Raw genomic sequence first — 20,397 nt, 5'->3', positions numbered from 1 at the left:
TATTTCACCACCACCGCTGCCTCACCTGCACCTCTCTTGACCCCTCCACTGTCTCTAAATTGTCACACTGCTTGTACTGGATGAGTAGCACTTAACTCTAAATATTGGGAAGACCAAAGCCATAATCTTTAGTCCCCACTGCAAACTCCATTCTCCAGCCATTGACTCTGGCCCTCTCCCTGGCAACTGTATGTGGCTGAACCAGGCTGATTGAAATGTTGGTGTCATATTTGACCCCAAAATGAACTTCCAACCAAATAACTGTGTTGTCACTAATGCTGCCCATTCCCACCCCAAAAATTTCACCCAACTCCGATCTGCCTCAGCTCGTGCTGTGGAAACCATCATTACATCTTGGCTTGACTATTGTAATGCATTCCTGGCCAATCTCCCACCTTCTGGAGCTTGGCCGGTGGGAATCATGCACAAGAAAACGTCTAGTTCTTGATTAGTTAAATGTTTATTATAAAACAATTACGTGGGTTAGATAAACATGAGAAAAATATCAAAAACTAACTATAATAAATTATCTAAGAGCTACTACAAATATGACTATTCACTACGACGACTATCTCCAGACTCCCCGAGATAACAGTCACGTGCTTATTCTCTACTGCCTCCTGCTGGTAGGAGGTTGGATATATTGCTATTTACATGATTGCTTATGCATACCATCACACTCCCCAATCATCTACACAGCAATCGCTGAAGATGTAGTATGCCACCCTACCTGATTTGAAGTTTCCACATACTTCACCTTCACCCTAATGAATTGGTCAGAGAATTCAGTTGTGTGTCACGGTACAAGTCTGGGTTTACAGTTCCATGAAACTTGTGCTTCAACTGCCACATATTCATGTAGTCACCAAACCTTTTTGTTGCCATTCTTCTCCCTGTTTTTGTCTCCACCTTTCGTCTCCTCCGCCCTTCTCCCTCTCCTCATCCCTCCAAGCCAGAGTATAGACTGGTTCATATAATTGAATCGCACTAATAATTGTTCACCATAAAATTAAGTGGCACTTGAAAAGTGAATGAAAATATTTTACTGAAATGTTATGCTAATTATTTTTCAACTGTTCTTAAACATTTTTAAAATTGCCTCTTTGCCATAAGTAGAGTTGGAGCAGCACAGTAGCATTGTGGATAGCACAATTGCTTCACAGCTCCAGGGTCCCAGGTTCGATTCCGACTTGGGTCACTGTCTGTGCGGAGTCTGCACATCCTCCCCGTGTGTGCGAGGGTTTCCTCCGGGTGCTCCGGTTTCCTCCCACAGTCCAAAGATGTGCAGGTTAGGTGGATTGGCCTTGATAAATTGACCTTGGTGTCCAAAATTGTCCTTAGTGTTGGGTGGGGTTGCTGGGTTATGGGGATAGGGTGGAGGTGTTGACCTTGGGTAGGGTGCTCTTTCCAAGAGCCGGTGCAGACTCGATGGGCCGAATGGTCTCCTTCTGCACTGTAAATTCTATGAAGTATTGGAGTACTGGAGTATTGGAATAAATTGGATCTTTTTCTGATTGGCAGGCAGTGACTAGTGGGTACCGCAGTAGTCTGTGCTAGGACCCTAACTGTTCACATTATATATTAATGATTTGGGCGAGGCAACTAAATGAGGGGCCTTCATATACAGAGGATTTGTGCATAGGAATAGCGATGTTTTACTGCAATTGTACACGGCATTAGTGAGGCCACACCTGGAGCATTGTGTGCAGTTTTGGTGTCCAGGGGCGGGATTCTCCGACCCCCCGCCTAGTTGGAGAATCGCCGGGGGCTGATGTGATTCCCGCCCCCGCCAGTTGCCGAATTCTCCGGCACTGGATATCAGGCGGGGGCAGGAATCGCACCGCGCCGGCCGGCGATTCTCCGGCCCGCGATGGTCCGAGGTCCCGCTGCTGGAATGCCTGTCCTGCCGGCAAAGATCAATCCACCTCTCTTCCCGGCGGGACTAAGCGGCGCGGGCTTCAGGGTCCTGGGGGGGCGTGGGGGGATCTGGCGCGCGGTCGGGGCCCACCGATTGCGGACGGGCCTGTGCCGTGGGGGCACTCTTTTCCCTCCGCCTTGGCCACAGCCTCTGCAATGGCCGACGTGTAAGAGACACGCCCCCCTGCGCATGCGCGGGGATGACGTCAGCGGCCGCTGAAGCTCCCGCGCATGCGCGGACCTCCGCCGCCCGGCGAAGTCCTTTTGGCCCCGGCTGGCGTGGCACTAAAGGCCTTTCCCGCCAGCCGGCGGCGCGCCAACCACTCCGGCGCGGGGCTAGCCCTTCGCGGTGAGTGCTTGGCCCCTAAAGGTGCGGAGAAATCCGCACCCTTGGGGCGGCCCGACACCGGAGTGGTTCACGCCACTCCATCCCGCTGGGACCACCCCCCGCCATGCCGGGTAGGGGAGAATCCCGGTAGGGGAGAATCCCGGCCCTTATCTGAGGAAGGATGTTCTTGCTATGGAGAGAGTGCAGCAAAGGTTTACCAGGCTGATTCCTGGGATGGCAGGACTGTCGTAGGAGGAGAGACTAAATCAGTAAGGATTATATTCATTGGAGTTTAGAGGAGTGAGAGGGGATCTCATAAAATTCTACAGAAACTACAAAGTTCTGTAACAGGGTTAGACAGGGTAGATTCAGAAAGAATGTTCCTGATGGTGGGGGAGTCCAGAACTGGAGGTCATAGTTTAAAGATAACCTTTTAGGTCTGAGATAAGGAGAAATTTCTTCACCCAGAGAGTGGTGAATTTATTGAATTCACTACCACAGAAAGTAGTTGAGGCCAAAATGTTGTGTAATTTCAAGAAAGAATTAGATAAAGCTCTTGGGGCTAAAGGGCTCAAGAGATATGGGGGGAAGGCGGAATCAGGGTATTGAACTTGATCAGCCATGATAATGAATTGTGCAGCAGGCTCGAAGGGCAAATGGCCTCCTCTTGCTTTTATTTTCTATGATTCTATAATCTGGTGCAAGAGGATTATTCCTTTGGTCTCGCCTTTGCACCAAAAAAAGACAAGGTAACAATTTAATTTCAAGAAAGGGTGGAGGTATCTGTACGATGTTTTATTTAAATAAGTGGAATTGACCTCTGTACACAAGTCACAACTGAGTTGTTTGTTTGGGGCTTGTTTTGTATTCAGTTTACACAATTGATGGCTGTAGTTTTAAAATGTTATTTATGCAAATGAAAAACTGTAGACTATTGTGACATCATGGAAGGATTCTGTAGTTCCATTCAATATTTCAGCCGGGAATTGTGGTTGGTTCTCGTATGTGCCAATTTCAGAGCATGTCATTTTTGTTACTTCTCAAGTATTTTATCCAATTTTTGCACACATTTGAGTTTACCTTTCTGTATTGGAATGTTGTTTTGTAGCTTCACTAACATTTTCAGCTTTTTGCAACCAAACCAAAGCCAGCCTATAAAAGCTGAAGTTTGACTGTATTGTAGGAAGTTGCCCACTGAAAAATAATACACTGCTCGACAGCCAGCAGTAAGATTTGTCAATTTCCAACTACAGTAATTTCAAAATGTACTTCTATTTCTCCAAGATAATGTGATAAATATTGAAAGTAATTTGATATGAATAAAGTATGAAAGCTTCCAAGCATATTTAATACACCAAGGTTTAAAGAGATGCTTTTGTATGTATTGTCTGTAATTGACAGTTATATTATGTGCATCTTTGAAAATTTATGGACTGTATTCACACACTTGCTATAATTTTTATTTACCGTGAGTCAGTTAAGCAACTTTAGGCAGTGGTTAAGTAATATTTTTATCTGTGATGCAGAACATGAAACGGCGCAGGCGTCGAGATATTTTGCGGGTGCAACTCGTGAGGATCTTTGAGCTACTAGCAGATGCTGGTGTAATTAGTCACAGGTAAGTAACAAACATCTAATTAGATTCCAGTTCTATGTCAACAAATTGCAAGATTGGTTATTAAAGGTGTACTACACAGTTACTGATTGCTGGGACTGATGGGATGCTGAGCTAAGAAGACCAGAAGCAGTCTGGTCGCATATCTGATCTCAATCAGACTAGCAAAAGGTGAAATACAATTGACCTGTGCTCATGGTTGGGGAGGGAACATGTGAGGATTGTTTTCTGTCCCACAGAGTTAAATAACTTAATTGCATTCATTATGTAGGCATACACAAAAGCCCCCACCACTTTCTCCTGTACCCAAGATCAGAGCGGTGGGTGTGAGTTTTGGGTCAGATGCTTTATATGGGTAGAGAGATTAAGGGAGGATGGGATGGGGCAGCAAATGAGGATTGTTGGCAAGGTGAGTAAAGATAGACATTAAAATCACAGAGGATGAGGAGTTAGTGCAGAAGACGAGGAGGAATGATATATTGGCAAGAAACTCTTGATTGAACTTGGGAGGATGGCAGGACCAAGGATATTATTGGGAATGCGAGAGGCCTGGACGAAAGGAGGTGCTCAAAGGAGTGGATGGTGTTAGAGGATTAGGACGTGAGACCAAGGTGTGATCTTCAGGGCAGAAGAGATTTTGGAAGGGATATTCAGGCGTTGGCAGCTTCATGAAGACGTGAGGCATCACCAACTGTCAGCCATGTACCTGTCAAAGTCAGTGCAATCATTCAAAATAAGATTGGGATGGGAATGGACTTGCTTTCAAATGAATGCACATTCTCTGGAAATGGGGAGAAACGTATTGTTGATCCGCGGGCAGAGTCCAAAGAGGAGATGAAGGATAGTGAACAGGAGAAGAAGGTTGACAGAATTGGCATCAGGCAAACAAATTGACACGGCTGACAAAAGAAAATGGGGCAGCAGTGGTTGCTGCTTATAAGGAGAGGTTTATGATTAAAGGTTATATTGGGAAAGAAAAATAGCCTTTGTTATACTTATTCAGCATTCATACTGAACGTCATGTTAAACAAACTACTTTGCTTGATTTGTCCAGTTTACTCAATTCATTGTCATGAAACTGCAATTTTCTCCCAAACTTAGTGCATCACTGAGCATGTGTTGGCACATTATATAACATAACTTCTGCCACGTGTATGGATTTTTAAAATATAATTTTTACTCCATTCTTAAAGTTACAAAACCAATGCGCAGAGTGGACAAGGACAACGCAAGCCCTTAATCAATCTCATTGCATGCTCCAAAAATCAATTCAAATTGAATCCAATTTGTGGTCTCTATAAGAAACGTACAAGATTCAAGTTAACAAGAAACGGCATTACATCTTATCTTGGGCTTGATCTGATGCTTGATCTTAGCCAAAAGGCCTTTCAAGTGCAATATGTCATTCCAAATTTTGAGAGGAAGCAAAGCTTCACTTTTCACTTGGGGACACATATTTCAGTTCACCGGTGTATACCAGCTCTCGTGCAGAAGGGTTATCGGGAAAGTTGGGCGTATCTATACCAATGTAGATAGAGTAAATTCAGTGCACTTTTTAGCACCAGATCTGTAGTCTTTTGTGGTATTATGTTGAAGTTATATGTTATTCTGGAAATAACATGGCATCATTCCAATGTTAAAAATTCTAATTGGTGTTTCTGATTAAGGAAGAACAGCTACAATTGAGGCCCAATTTATCTGTTCATTACTTGAAATTTCACTCTAAATTTAGCACCATACATTTCTCCCAAATATCCTGGTACCGTGACCGCATAGGTTTTTCTTAAAGTTGGCTAGCTTTGTTTGTGTTTTTGGTTTTCTTACGTATTCTTTGTTTTTCCTTCCCGAATCCTCACAAACATCAGTGGAAGTGGAGGCCTTGACAATGAAACACATTCCCTGAATAACACTTTGCTGGAGTATGTTGATCTAACAAGGCAGCTACTAGAAGCTGAGAACGACAAGGATTCTGACACGTTAAAGGATATCCGATGCCATTTCAGTGCCTTGGTGGCAAATATCATTCAAAATGTCCCAGGTATGCATAATTACAAAATGCTTTAATATGGTAAAAAAAGTTATTAAATAGTATGCAGTGAGAGTGTTTAACAGACATGTGATCGAATGTCTTCTAATTAGTTACGGACAGTAATATTTATTCATTTAGAATATTCATAGCAACAAGAGGTGTAGTTTATCGTTACCTGGTTCAGTCTTGGTGTGTATTTACATAATAACTAACATCAGTTTAATACAAGTTGGTTTTACATCAATACCAGTTGTTAGACCTATATCAGGCCTTAACTATGAAGTTACACTGTACCAGTTTGACTAACTTCTGTAGTGTAATGTTACCCTTAAAAACTAGAATATGAGAAAGTAAGAAAAGTGATACAAAAACCATTTGCTCTAAGTAATTGGAAGGGCATCTGCAAATTAGAATGAATAGAAATGAGCAAGTGGTGGCACGGTGGCTTAGTGGTTAGCATTGCTGCCTCACAGTGCCAGGGACCCGGGTTTGATTCCTAACTTGGAGACTGTCTGTGTAGAATTTGCACTTTCTCCCCCTGTCTTGGTGGGTTTCCTCCGGGTGCTCCGGTTTCCTCCCAGAGTCCAAAGATGCGCAGGTTAGATGGGGTTACAGGGACGGAGCGAGAGAGTTGGCATAGGTAAGGAGCTCTTTCGCAGGGTCAGTGCTGACTTGATGGACTGAGTGGCCTCCTTGTGCACTGTAGGGAATCTATTAAAAAAAGAATGCACTATTCCTTTTGCAAGTGCACTATATATCATTGTGAAACTTTCCGGTCTCCTGGTTCAAAGATGTGCGCTGGGATCCTGTGGAAGTTATGATGTGTCGAGCTACATGGTAATTGCCTTGCTAACATTCACACTGACCTTTAGACTTACCATAAAACAGCCAGGCGCACTGTCTTCCCCTTCTACTCCGCTGCAACAAGAGTTCCATGAGTGACACTGCACTTTTCTGGGAAGACTGGGCTTGGAAGATCCTGGTACACATGTGGCGCAGCTTCAGGTCGGGGAATTTACGAGCTAAGCGGCAACCCGGCAATGATTGCCACTGCTCAGAAAATCCGGTCGCATGTTTCAATAACATAGTAAACATTTGGAATTTTAAAAAAGGAATTAAGAGTGAGCAAAAACCAATAACTTGAAAGCTATTTTAAAGACAGACTTTAAAACCCATTTTTATCATTTAGTTAAATGAGGACATGAGAAGAAATCTTCTAGACTTTGAACCTGGAACCAGGCTTGATTCCGAATTTGGGTGGCTGTGTGTGGAGTTTGCATGTTCTCCTCCTGTTTGCGTTGCTTTCCTCCGGGTGCTCTGGTTTCCTCCCACAGTGCAATGATGTGTGGGTTAGGTGGATTGGCCATGCTAAATTGCCCCTTAGTGTCCAAAGATGTGTAGGTTAGGTGGGATTACAGGGATAGAGTGGGGAATTAAGCCTAGGTAGGGTGCTGTTTCAGAGGGTCAGTATAGACTCAATGGGCTGAATAGCCTCCTTCTACACTGCAGTGATTCTATGGATTCTTCTATGGAAAGCTGAGGCAGTCTTATTTGAAGATCACTTGGTTATTTCTCAATAAAGACCTCACCACTTACATCTGTTTGTATCAGGCAAATGGTGCTAATCATTTGTCATTATTACTACTGTAGGCAATTCAAGCAGCTGTTTGTACCTCACTAAAGTGTGATTACCTGTTCGTCTTTTCAGGCAGCTAGGAGTCTTTATCCACCTGTCACCATGGGGAGGCAGAAAATGGGGATTATTTCTGTTCTTTAAAAGAAATTGTTGGCTCCACTGCCCATCGTGTGTAGCAGGAAAACTGCATTGACAGCAACATACCTGCTATAATCAGTGGGAACTTAGTCCAATAATCAGAATGCCAATGATTTTTATCCGTCAAATTGAGCAAACCTAATGTAGTTTTGAAATTAATATATTCTACACAACCATCATCCATGAGTATGAGAGTTCACTCGATTCAAAAAGAAAATAAACAGTGCCTTGACCGATGTTTAACAGTCATGCATCAGAAGCGACTTTTGTTTAAATTGTTTTAAAACTAAAATATTTTACAGTACTTAATTTATCGAGCAGTCATTCTGATATTCATTTTATTTTTTTGTATTTCCTTACAGTACACCAACGCAGGGCTATTTTTCCACAGCAGAGTTTGCGCCATAGTCTATTTATGTTGTTCAGTCACTGGGCCGGTCCTTTCAGCATAATGTTTACTCCTCTGGACAGGTACAGTGATCGAAACATGCAAATTAACCGGCACCAGTATTCTGCATTAAAGGTACAGGCAATACCCCATATGTTTTGTTAGATTTAATTCAATATGTAGTAGTGTTATGTTATGTCCTACAAGCTGCATTCTGTCATTTGACAAATATTACTGATCAATATTTTTCTGTATGCAAGGTCAAATTAAGTTTAATTTCATACCAGAAGCAGTGAAAAGCTATGTCTTTCAATCATATGTGCAACAACTGCTGGCACTAAATAAACCATATGTGCCCATTCGATGGATCAGAAACATTTTCAGGTTTATTTTAGTTACGGTTGTGGCATTCACACATGTGAAGGGATTGCTGTATTGAACAATCTCAAGTCCGCTTCTTTCTTCATTCACTGTGTTTTGGCACATTCTTTGTCGGCCATTAACTAGAAATGTAGGCAGTGCATTCCAGACCACAGGAAGTCCAGAAAAATAATCTCTTGTCAACTTCAGTTTTTTGCCAATCACAAATCTATATCCTCTGGTTCCTGACCTTTTGACTACTGGAAACAGTTGACATTTATTTAAACTTTAATACCATTCAAGATTTTGAAAACTTCTTTAAAACCTCCTTTTAACCTATGCTCTAAGAAAAACAACCCGAACTTCTCCAGTCTCACATAACTGAAGGCCCAGTTTATCTCTCCCCATCCTCTGTGCACCATGTTTCTCTTCTCTAATGTTTAATACTGTTGCCAAATTAGTTTAAACCCTCCCCTACAGCACTAGTTAACCTCCCAAACACAACACCTGTCCCAATCTGTCTATCTTGAACAGACACCTCATGCTGCAGAACCGGTCTCAATGCCTCCTGCACCATTCTCGAGCCACCCTTTTCCTGTTTCTCCCATTCTCACTAGTGCATGGCATTTCAGAGTAATATTGAAAGGAATGTGTTGATGATTAAATCGCAAATCCTGTATAATTTAGATCTGAGCTAATTTTGACATGAATTATGAAGTTATGCACAGTAAAAGTGTTAGTTTATGAATTAGTTGGTATGTATATATTCATAATTGAAGAGTTGAGTTCCATGTTTGGGGGAAAGAGCAAACTAAATAATGTACATTATTGCAGTGGTAAATGAGTTGTGTATGCTCCACTGGAGACATATATATTGACCCTTTCTGGGAGCATAATATGACAAATCTGTTTTGACTACAATTTCACTAATTTAGTTTAAACATTATGGGGGCGATTCTCCGCGGCGCGGACCAAGTTCCCGCGCCGTCGTGAACGCCGTTGGGTTTCACAACGGCGTGAACAGGGCCCGAGCACGGTCTATTTTGGCCCCCCAAAGGGGGCCAGCACGGCGCTGGAGTGGTTCACGCCACTCCAGCGTCCTTACACGGCGCCAAATGGGCGCCGCACCAACCCACGCATGCGCAGTTGGGGCAGCCCAATCCTGCGCATGCACAGTTTGGCTACGCCATCCTGCACATGCGCGGGGAACTTCTTACGTGCGCGGCCCCTCACCAACATGGTACCGGTGTTCTGGGGCCGCGCGCAGAAGGAGATAGGCCCGGGGCGGGAGAGGCCGGCCCGCCGATCGGTGGGACCCGATCGCGGGCCAGACCCCATCGGAGGGCCCCCCCAGTGAAGGAGCCCCCCCCTCCCCCCTGCGTTCCCACAGAGTTCCTGCCGGCAGCGACCAGGGGAGGACGGCACCGGCAGGAACCTGTCGTGTCGTGGCGGCCGCTCGGCCCATCGATAAATAGCTCGCCGTTTGCGGCGATTCTCTGAGCGGCCCAGCGCGAATCGCGCGCCGCTGGTTTCGGAGGGGTGGGAGAATCGCGTGCGGGGGTCAGGGCGGTGTGGCACAATCCGCGCGGCTTCCCGGCGATTCTCCTACCCGGCGTGGGGGGGGGGAGAATCACGCCCTTTAGGGTTTTTCTGTTGATCTCAGCAATAGATGCCTAATTGAATGTGATATTGGCACCTTAATTGTTTACGCATGGTGCAGATGATACCTGGAGTCACTGATCCCAATATTATGAGAAGGCATGTTGATGGGGACCCTCTTCACAAAATCACTTTTGATGGCTACATACGCCACTTCTACAATGGGTTCCTGTAGGTTTTTAAAAAGACATAATGGGGTTAATTCTGTTGAGCTCCTGGTATGGAGCCTGCTTAACATGATTGTAGATCTAAAATATGGGTGTGGGAGTTGGCAAGTCCAATTGGTGGAACTCCCCTTTTTCAAATAATAGTAGTGTACCAAGTCGTGCAAAATATACCTTGGTCAAATCATTTTAAAAAGTGTAAGTTTGAAAAATAATCTTATGATGAACTACATGGGTAAGTACACACAATTGTTAACTGCGGTGTCACATTCACCTTAAATTCAACAATAGATTGAACAGTTAGTATTTCTAGCTGTAACCTATTGTCAAACCTTATACTACAGGCACTGTTATCACTAAACCTATGTTGTTTTGGCCCAGGAGAAATGTCACAATTATTTTCTTGAATCATTTGTGTCAATCTCATTTTTCATCACCTAGGCTATGTCAGCTGTACTATGTTGTGGGCCTGTGTCTGATAATGTAGGTTTGTCATCAGATGGCTACCTGTACAAGTGGTTGGATAATATCCTGGATTCACAAGAAAAAAAGGTAAGAAATACTTGGAATAGTAGATCATAGATGTGTGCGATAAATGTAATGTATAAAAGTAGTAATTTGAGCAATATGAAAAATCAAATGAACTTGAACATAATCTTTGGTCTCATGTTCTGAAAAATCAACACTTAGATAGTATTGAAATAATCTGTGAAATAAATCTATATTTCTATAGTTTTAATATGTATTCTGTATTTTTCACATGTTTCCTTAAGGTACATCAGTTAGGCTGTGAAGCTGTAATGCTTTTATTAGAGTTGAATCCAGACCAAAGTAATCTGATGTACTGGGCTGTAGATCGATGCTATACAGGTTCAAGACGTGTGGCAGCTGGATGTTTCAAGGCAATAGCCAATGTGTTTCATAACAGGTATGAGTTGAGCTGTTCTCATATTGATGGCTAAGCAATAATGGATATGTGAGCTGGAACTAAGGTAGCTCAGTTACTTCAGTTGGTTGCTGGGAGGGAAGATCTGAATTATCCTTCCAATTTTACCCCTTGGCAAAGAGTCATCCAGACTTGAAGCATTAGCTCCCTTTTATAATGTTTATAATAATAATCTTTATTAGTGTCACAAGTAGGCTTACATTAACTCTGTAGTAAAGTTACTGTGAAAATACCCTAGTCGCCACATTCTGGCGCCTGTTCGGGTACCCGGAGGGGGAATTCAGAATGTCTAATTCACCTAACAGCACGTCTTTAGGGACTTGCGGGAGGAAACTGGAGCACCCGGAGGAAACCCACGCAGACACTGGGAGAACGTGCATACTCCGCACAGACAGTGACCCAAGCCGGGAATCAAACCCGGGTCCCTGGTGCTGTGAAGCAACAGTGCTAACCACTGTGCTTCCGTGTCCCGTGTCTCTCCACAGATGCTGTCAGACCTGCTGTGATTGTCCAGTATTTCTGTTTTTGTTTCAGATTCACAGTAATTTGCTATTATTTACCTCTCTCCATGTTTTCACAATCCCCTCTGACTCCATCCCCTCTCTCACTGTGAACAAATAGCTTTCAGCAAAAGCTTCATCCACTCCCCCAGCCACTCATCTCAAATGACTTTTGAGCTCAGTAAAATGCTGAACTCTTATTCTGTTCACCTCACCTCCACATCAGCCTTTTTGGCCTTGAGAGTCTTCTTTGCATACCATATCCTCTCTCACTTCTTCAGAGTTCTTGTTTGACCTGGACCCCTCATTCTGGCCTCAGACTCTCTCTAGATTTCTGCATTGGCAACTTGCTTGTGTGATGTCATCATTCTCAATTACTCTACTCCACTCACTTGCATTAACCTACCTCCCTATGAACTTGCAGCCTATTGTTCGTTCAGTCCAACCCTAAGATCATCACCCAGCAATTTCATGACACTTGTTTTTTGGCAAACTGACCTTGCGGGGGCTGAACAGTAACTCTTCAACACCACCACCTATCTTCCCTGGACCATAACCCCACCACGAATGTTACAACCATAGCAAATCTAATTGCTGAGCAAGCCAGACCCCAGAGTGAGGTCTGTTTCATTGATCATAAGCCTTTCTTTAATTATAAAAATGAGAAGGAAGAACTGACACCAAAAGCATAGAATTTTAAAGGTTAAAAGATTTATTAAAAATAAAAATAAACTTAATCACACAAAATTAAAATTACACAGTTAAAACAGGCTCACAGAGGATCTCCTTGAATATATTTTTTCCCTTTCATATCCGGTTCCATGTTCTTAACACTTTGAACTCAACTTCTCCAAATATAAATATCTTCCATGTTTTTCTAATTTGCCTCTACTTTCAAATCAATAAAATTTAACATACCTTCCTCTGTTTGCCCATTAAACCTTTGTAAATTGTAACGGTTCCTTATCATCTCTGAACTCTCTTTTGAAATTCAGCAGCTGAAAAACAAAGTTTTCCCCACTTATCTCACAATGCAAATGTTAGAGCCAATTTACATGTAACTCAAACTCACCTCCATAACCTCTCATTACAAATGCACCAGAATAATACCTTTAACCTTTCATCACTTAGTGCTCATAGATAACCTGTCTCTCGTAACCCTCCCCCTGTTTAATTAACCCCAGACATACACAAAAATACATACAGCTTTCTTTACCTACACAGAATACCAACATAATCCCACACAAAATCAAAATGCATCTCTCTTCACACCAAACATTAAGTCATCACTTTCCATACTATCACTGACCTCATCTCCTCTGGAGAGACATCTTCTTTCAATGACTTCCAACCTTATAGTTCCCCAACCCCCTGCTGCCTGTTTTAATTTCCTTTTCACAATTCACTACCTTGGTAGACTCATTGTTTTAGTTTGTTCTTGCTCCATGGAACTTTTTTCTTCCTATCCACATTCTAATTTTCTTCCATCGTCCTGTCTCTTCCCACCTACATACACAGCACAATTTCCCAGTCCTAACTGTTTCCTTTTCAACAAGGATGTCTAGTTTGTGTACAATGCAATTCTGCACAAGAATGCATTGACAGCTTCTTCCATGAATAGAGGCCCAGCCACTCTCCATTTATCACCACGCGCCTCGTTCTGGCCGATTTTGTTCTCACATTGAGCGACTTATTTGACTTCACACCCTTCCTATGAAGAAAATGTATTATTTTAGGAAACACAGGGATCTTAGCTGTCCCTGCGCACATGCAACATTCTTTGTTCCATGCTAATCACCTTTTTTTTCCCAGCAGATTGATGACTGGCCTGGTGCTGTTTCCTACTTTTGCCCAAACTGTAAAATGTCATTAAATTAATTTCCACCTTTCCTTGCCTTCATGTGATCCATCTCTGACCCTTCCCTGCCCTTCTTCAACTTTTCAATTTTATTTTCTGGAGATAGACTGTTGGCCGAAATCTCAACATAATCCAAATGGCTCCCACAACTTCCTTGCCTCCCCATACTCCTACCCTGCTTCTTCTAAGGTTTCTACTCCATTTTCCAAGTTTCTCCTTCTCCCTCACGTTCAACCTGACAATGCCATGTTCCACATTAGTGCTTTTGATATCTTCCTTTTCTCTCAACAAAAGATCTCCTCCACTGTGTGGTTGACAAGGTCCTTGGCCACGTCAGCCTCACTTCCCATACTTACGCTCTTATCCCTTACTCTCCGTCCCAGAATGACAATCGGATACCCTTTGCTTTCTTCTTCCATCCACCAGCCTCCACGTTCAATGTATCATCCTTTTTCATTTCCATCACCTCCAATGTGATGCCACCATCAAACACTATATAATATATATATATACTTATATATTAATGATTTGGACGAGGGAAGTGAATGCACTGTTGCCAAGTTTGAGGCTGTCACAAAAATAGGTGGGAAGGCAAGTGGTGAGGATAACACACAGAATCAGTCTACAAAGGGATATAGACCAGAGTTAGATGAGTGGGCAAAACTGTACAGATGGAATAATATAACGTACGAAAATGCGAAATTATGCACTTTGATAGGAAGAATAAAGGAGCTGAATATTATTTAAATGGTGAAAGACTGTAGCACAGGGGGATTTGGGGGTCGTCGTGCATAAATCACAAAAAGCTAGCATGCAAGTTCAGCAGGTAATTGGGAAAGCAAATGGAATATTGGCCTTTATCAGAGGCTGAACCAACTAATGCAATGTTCGTCCAAATCCTAGTTGCCAATTATAGAAGGCAATGACAGCGACCTTGCTACAGAGCCTAACAGTGCACGTTGTGGACATGGACAAAATTGATACAGAGAAAATTAAAGCTAGTTACAAACTGAAAAGTTGCTTGAAGTGTACAATTGTGTTTACAGTGGAAAATAATCTCAAAATGTGGTTTTGTTTGCACTGTGCTGTCAGAATTGGTGAGATACCTGTGATTCGTTAGAATTCACAAAGTTGTGGAAGTAAAATTTGCCATCTTAGAAAAGTACACCGATTAAATATTAAATGTTTTGAGGAATCCTAATGGCAGCTAATTTTGTTAATTATGAATCTTCAGAAGTTAATGAAGGTTTTTAATTTAATAAACCGACCTTAATGTGTACAGTTTTCCATTGTGTCCTTTGTGGCTTCAATTTATCTCTCGTTTCTTTCTGATGGTAGTGCTCTGACTGAAACGAGCTCTTCAAGTTGGATCTTCATGGACTATTGTGTACATATTTTGTGTAAACAAACTGACATATTTAGCTTGGGATGCTGTTGGATTTTGCTCATGTGCATTGCGTAAACTAATTATAAGACTGTAACTAAATATTTTAGTCTGTATATTTGATAACTTCTGGAACTTCTTCACAGGGATTACCAGTTTGACACCGTGACCCTTCTGAACCTGATCCTTTTCAAAGCAGCTGATTCATCCAGAGAGATCTATGAAATTGCCATGCAACTGTTGCAGGTTTGTGAATGATTTGATATCAATTTCACACAATGAATAACAATGTCTTGTATGAGACGACACTTGAAATGTATTTATTTCTGCTATTAAACATCAATAAAAATATTCCCTTAATTCTAAATCTAAATATTAGAATAGCATGAGAAATTAGTAATTACTTTGGGTGGGATTCTCCACTCCCGCGCCGAAGTGGCCGCGCCGTCGAGGTTCACGACGGCGCAAAACGGCCCCGATCCCGACCGATTCAGGCCCTGACAATGGCCAGGATCGGGGCCGCGTCATCTACACGCGCCAGGCCTTGTCGCCCGAGTAAAGGCGGCGCCGCATAACGGGCGTCATCCGTGCATGCGCGGGTTGGCCGGCGCCAACCCGCGCATGCGTAGTTGCCGTCCTCTCTAAGTCCGCCCCGCAAGAAGATGGCGGACGGACCTTGCGAGGCCGTGGAAGGAAGGAGGTCCTCCTTCAGAGAGGACGGCTCGACGATCGGTGGGCACCGATCGCGGGCCACCCCACATTTGAGGTACCCCCCCGGTGCAGGATGCCCCCCCCCAGCGTTCACGCACCGTTCACGACGGCAGCGACCAGGTGTGGACGGCGCCGGGGGGAACCCGCCGTTTTGGCCTGGCTGCTCGGCCCATCCGGGCCTGAGAATAGCGGGGGGGGGGGGCGGAGAATCGCCATTTTCGGTGTCTCCGGCGATTCTGCGGCCCGCGGAACTCAACCGGGCCGTTCCCGCCGCTTGGGAGAATCGCGGGAGGGCGTCGGACTGGCGTCCCGGGAAATTTTGGTAGCCCAGGCGATTCTCCCAACCGGCGTGGGAGTGGAAAATCTCGCCCCTTTGTTCTTGATATTACCTCCTTTTAATGTACTTCACGAAACAGCTGAGACCATTCATTCAAAGGTTTTCATTTTGACAAGTATCATAATTTTATAAAACCAGATTAGCCTATTAGTAAGAATGGAAAATCGAGAATGTTTCCATTTGTCACTATGTGTAACCCCTGACTACCATATGCCTCAATTTCCTGAGTGCAGCATCAAGTTTTAATATTTTTAGCTACTGTTTTTGAATCCAGCCCTATGTGTTTGAACCATTAAACACAAAACCTTCTGATTCAATACAAGCGGGTTAGCAATGTGTCAGTGGCAGCATGGTGGCACAGTGGTCAGCACTGCTGCCTCACAGCTCCAGGTATCCTGGTTCAATTCCGACCTCGGGTGACTGTCTGTGTGGAGTTTGCACTTTCTCCCCGTGTCTGCGTGGGTTTCCTCCGGGTGCTCCGGTTTCCTCCCATGGTCCAAAGGTGTGCAGGTTAGTTGGTTTGGCCATGCTAAATTGCCCCTTAGTATCCAAAAAAGTTTAGGCGGGGTTGCAGGGATAGGGTGGAGGCATGGGCTTGGGTGTAGGGTGCTCTTTCCAAGGGCCGGTGCAGACTCGATGGGCCGAATGGCCTCCTTCTGCACTGTAAATTCTATGATTCTATGCACCATTGGCAATCTTTATAGGGGTACCATTGGAGCTTTTGGGCTTAATGTATATGGAAGAGATAAAGGAACTACGATGCTTGTCAAAGTACTGACTATCTAAGAGATTGCTAAAATTGAGGCCTGCAGGAGGCTGAACGCTGGATATGGATCTTTGCCTGTTCAAGTATCTTTTGGATTTTATATAGCACCTTTTCCCAATAAGGCCAAATCTTTAGGTAGCATTGGAAAACATGAATGGCCATGCCCTCCAGACCACTGGGTCTTCAGAAGTCTGCCACAAGTTCAGGATTCCACTGTGCAGTCAAGCAAGGATACCGAGTGTCGTTGGGTTATTTACTTTTTCTTTCAAAAAAATTACAGATTGAAACTGTGTGTGCTAATACACAAATGAATTCTCCATTGTTGTCCCATGGCATTTGTTCAGTTCACTCCTAGGCTATTTTTGCTCCATTATTACCCTACGGGCACATGGAAATAAAGATTCCAAGCTCTAGGAAATTAGTTTTTCTGTGTCTTTGTTGGATGTGAAAATGGTTTCTAGAACTGAAGGTGGCCATATGGCGCTCACCCAGAGGGTCCAATCAAAAAATTGATGGATGATTCACAAAAGGAGGCCATTCAGTCTGCCATATCTGTGCAGGCTCTTTGGAAGAGTTATCTAATTACTCCTACTCCCCTGCTCTTTCTCTCAAAGTGTTGAATGATTTCCCCTTCACGTATTTATCTATTTTTAATGTTACTGTTGAATTTTAACTCACTGTGCAAAATACAAAGTGTCCTTGTGTGATCTGGTTCTTTTGCCAATCACTTTAATTCTGAATCTTCTGGTTACTAACCCTTCCATCACTGGAAACAGTTTCTCCTTATTTAATCTATCAAAACCATTCATAGAATCATAGAATTATTACAGCACAATAAACAGACACAACAGGAGCCGAATGACCTTCTTCCGTGAAAACAACCCGATCTTGCCCTGAAAATGTATCCTCTTAAGATCATTATCCAATTGACTTTTGAAAGCAACAATTGAATCTTCCTCTACCTTACTTTCAGCCAATGTGTTCCAGATCCTAATCACTTACTGCATTAAAAAACATCTTTGCTCGTATTCTTTTGCCAGTCATTTTAAATTGGTGTCCTCTGGTTTTTGACCCTTCTGCCAGTGGGAATAGTTTCTCCCTGTATATTCTGTACAGATGGTTTTGAAAGCTTCTCTAACACTTCCTCTTAACTTTAGGGAAAACAGTCCTAACTATGTAACTGCAGTTTCATCCCTGGAACCATTTTTGTAAACCTTTACTGCACCCTCTCCAATGCCTTCACATGGTTCCAAAATTAGAAGTGGAAATCAAACCAAAGTTTAATAAAGGTTCATCGTAGCTTCCTTGATTTTAGAACATAAGAACTAGGAGCAGGAGTAGACCATCTGGCCCCTCGAGCTTGCTCTGCCATTCAATAAGATCATGGCTGATCTTTTTGTGGACTTAGCTCCACTTACCTGCCCGCTCACCATAACCCTTAATTCCCGGACAGTTTTTGTGCTCTATGCCCCGATATCTAAAGCCCAGCATCACTTATTGACCCACCTGCCGTCTTCAATGATTTGTGCACTTATTTCCCCAGGATCCCTCTGCTCATGCATCCTCTTTAGAATTGGATCCTTAATTTTATGTTGTCTTTCTTTGTTTTTCCTACAAAATGTATCACTTAAACTAAATTGGCAGAGGGATGGACACTGGAAGAAGAATAAGGTGCTTAAAGTTACAGTGCTGGACAGTACTAGAAAAGGAAGAACAGTAGTACCATAGGAGATATGACTAGACTAGACTTATTCACCTGAGGAAGGAACAGTGCTCCGAAAGCTAGTGATTTGAAACAAACCTGTTGGACTTTAACCTGGTGTTGTAAGACTTCTTACTGTGCTCCCCCCAGTCCAACACCGGCATCTCCACATCATAGACTAAAAAGGACTATGAAGAAGACAAAGACGGGTTTGGAATGCAGTGCTCATTAGAGAAAATATTGTAGTAGTGGAAATAGGAAATGTTTTTGAGGGAGCAAGGACAGAATCCATTTGGCTAAAGTTGAGGAGCAAGAACGGTATAATCACATTAATACAGGCCTCTAAGTAGTGCAAGATAGATGTGTAAATCTACAGGAAAATCTGAGCGATGTGGAAAAACTATAAAGTAGTGATATTGGAGGACTCAAGTGATCTAAATATTGATTGGGGTAATGTTAGAGTAAAGGGAAAGGAGGGTGGCACGGTGGCACAGTGGTTAGCATTGCTCCCTCACGGCACTGAGGACCCAGGTTCGATCCTGGCCCCAGGTCACAGTCCGTGTGAAGTTTGCACATTGTCCCCTGTCTGCGTGGGTCTCACCCCCACCACCCAAAGATGTGCAGGGTAGGTGGATTGGCACAATGCTAAATTGCCCCTTAATTTTACAAAAAACAACAGAAGTGTGAAGGGAAAGGAGGAGGACAAATTTCTGAAGAATGTTCAGGGGAATTTGCTTGATCAATATATTCGTGATCAAATGAGAAAGGAGGCATTGCTAGCTCTTGTGTTAGGTAATTAGGTGGATTGTGGACTAAGTATCTATAGGGAAACACTTTGGTAAGAGTGATCATTATAATCATAGGTTTAGACTAGTCATGGAGAAGAACAGGCAGCAATCTAAAGTAGAACTTCTAAATGGGAAACCAGCTAACTTCAACTGGATGACCTATCCAGCATAAAATGAAACCAAGGTGACAGGAAAAACTAGCGGAACATTGGATGATCTATAAGGAGGGAATGTTTCAGGTACAAGTTAGTTACGTTCTAAGAACGGTGGGAGGTAGGAGAACCAATGGATGATGAGGGAGAAAGAGAGTATAATGAAACAAAAAAAATGCGTATGATGCGTGAATGTTTCATGAGAATCTGGCCAAATACAATAAGTTGAGAGTGGAAGGGAAGAGAAAAATAATACTGGCAAAGAGAGAATATGAGAATAAGAATGGCAATTAACATAAATGAGAACCTGAGAATCCTCTACCGACATGTAAATAAGAAGCAAGGCAGGGTGAGTCCTATTAGGAACAACAAAGATGATATATGCTTAGAGACACAAGGCAATGCTAGAATACTTTGTATGGGTGTTTACGAAGGAAGAGGCTGCTGACAAAATACCAGACAAGAAATGGTAGAAATAATGGATGGAGTGATTTGTCACCTAGTCTGAATGTTTTTGCATCCCAAGTTGCTAATGGAAGTGGTAGTAGAGATAATGGGATGGTTTGCCATAATTTTCCAATTTTGACTAGAAGCGGGGGGAGGTGCCAGAGGTTTGGAGAGTAGCAAATGTGACACCCCTTTTCAATAGAGAATGTAAGGTTACTCCTAATAACTACAAGCCTGTCCGTTTAACGTCAGTGACATATAAAGTTTAAGAAATCTCAATGAAGGAAAGCGTTAAGAGCCATTTGGAGAGATTTCACTTAATTCAAGAGAGCCAGCCAGATTTGTAGAAGACAGATTGTGTTTGGCTAATCTAATGAATTTCTTGGTGAAGTAACCGAGAAGGTTGACAAAGGAAATGCAGTGGATGTTGTCTGTATAGATTTTTAAGAAAACAAAAGAACATTTGTGGAGGCCTGTATTTAAGATAATTGTAAATTTCTCTTAAGTGTATCTGTTGATGGTGATGCTAAAGTGCATGGTGACATTGACCAAATCTTTTTCGAATGCGCGAG

At 43.0% G+C, this 20,397-nt stretch overlaps 1 protein-coding gene across 4 annotated transcripts in view; it reads left to right on the top strand.

The window, feature by feature from the left end:
* Positions 1–20,397, top strand: part of fryl (furry homolog, like) — a 683,156-nt gene that overhangs the window by 474,094 nt on the left and 188,665 nt on the right. For all 4 annotated transcript variants that reach the window (XM_072496733.1, XM_072496730.1, XM_072496731.1 and 1 more), the window contains 6 exons: positions 3,772–3,863; positions 5,726–5,898; positions 8,026–8,186; positions 10,676–10,786; positions 11,008–11,162; positions 15,069–15,168. In XM_072496733.1, the coding sequence (XP_072352834.1) occupies positions 3,772–3,863; positions 5,726–5,898; positions 8,026–8,186; positions 10,676–10,786; positions 11,008–11,162; positions 15,069–15,168 (792 nt within the window). The remainder of the gene's footprint in view (positions 1–3,771; positions 3,864–5,725; positions 5,899–8,025; positions 8,187–10,675; positions 10,787–11,007; positions 11,163–15,068; positions 15,169–20,397) is intronic.

This window comes from Scyliorhinus torazame, chromosome 3 (genome assembly GCF_047496885.1).
Source record: "Scyliorhinus torazame isolate Kashiwa2021f chromosome 3, sScyTor2.1, whole genome shotgun sequence".
In the NCBI taxonomy this organism is placed as follows: domain Eukaryota; kingdom Metazoa; phylum Chordata; class Chondrichthyes; order Carcharhiniformes; family Scyliorhinidae; genus Scyliorhinus; species Scyliorhinus torazame.
The sequence above is the reverse complement of the archived record's forward strand: the minus strand, read 5'-3'. Positions and strand labels throughout refer to the sequence as shown.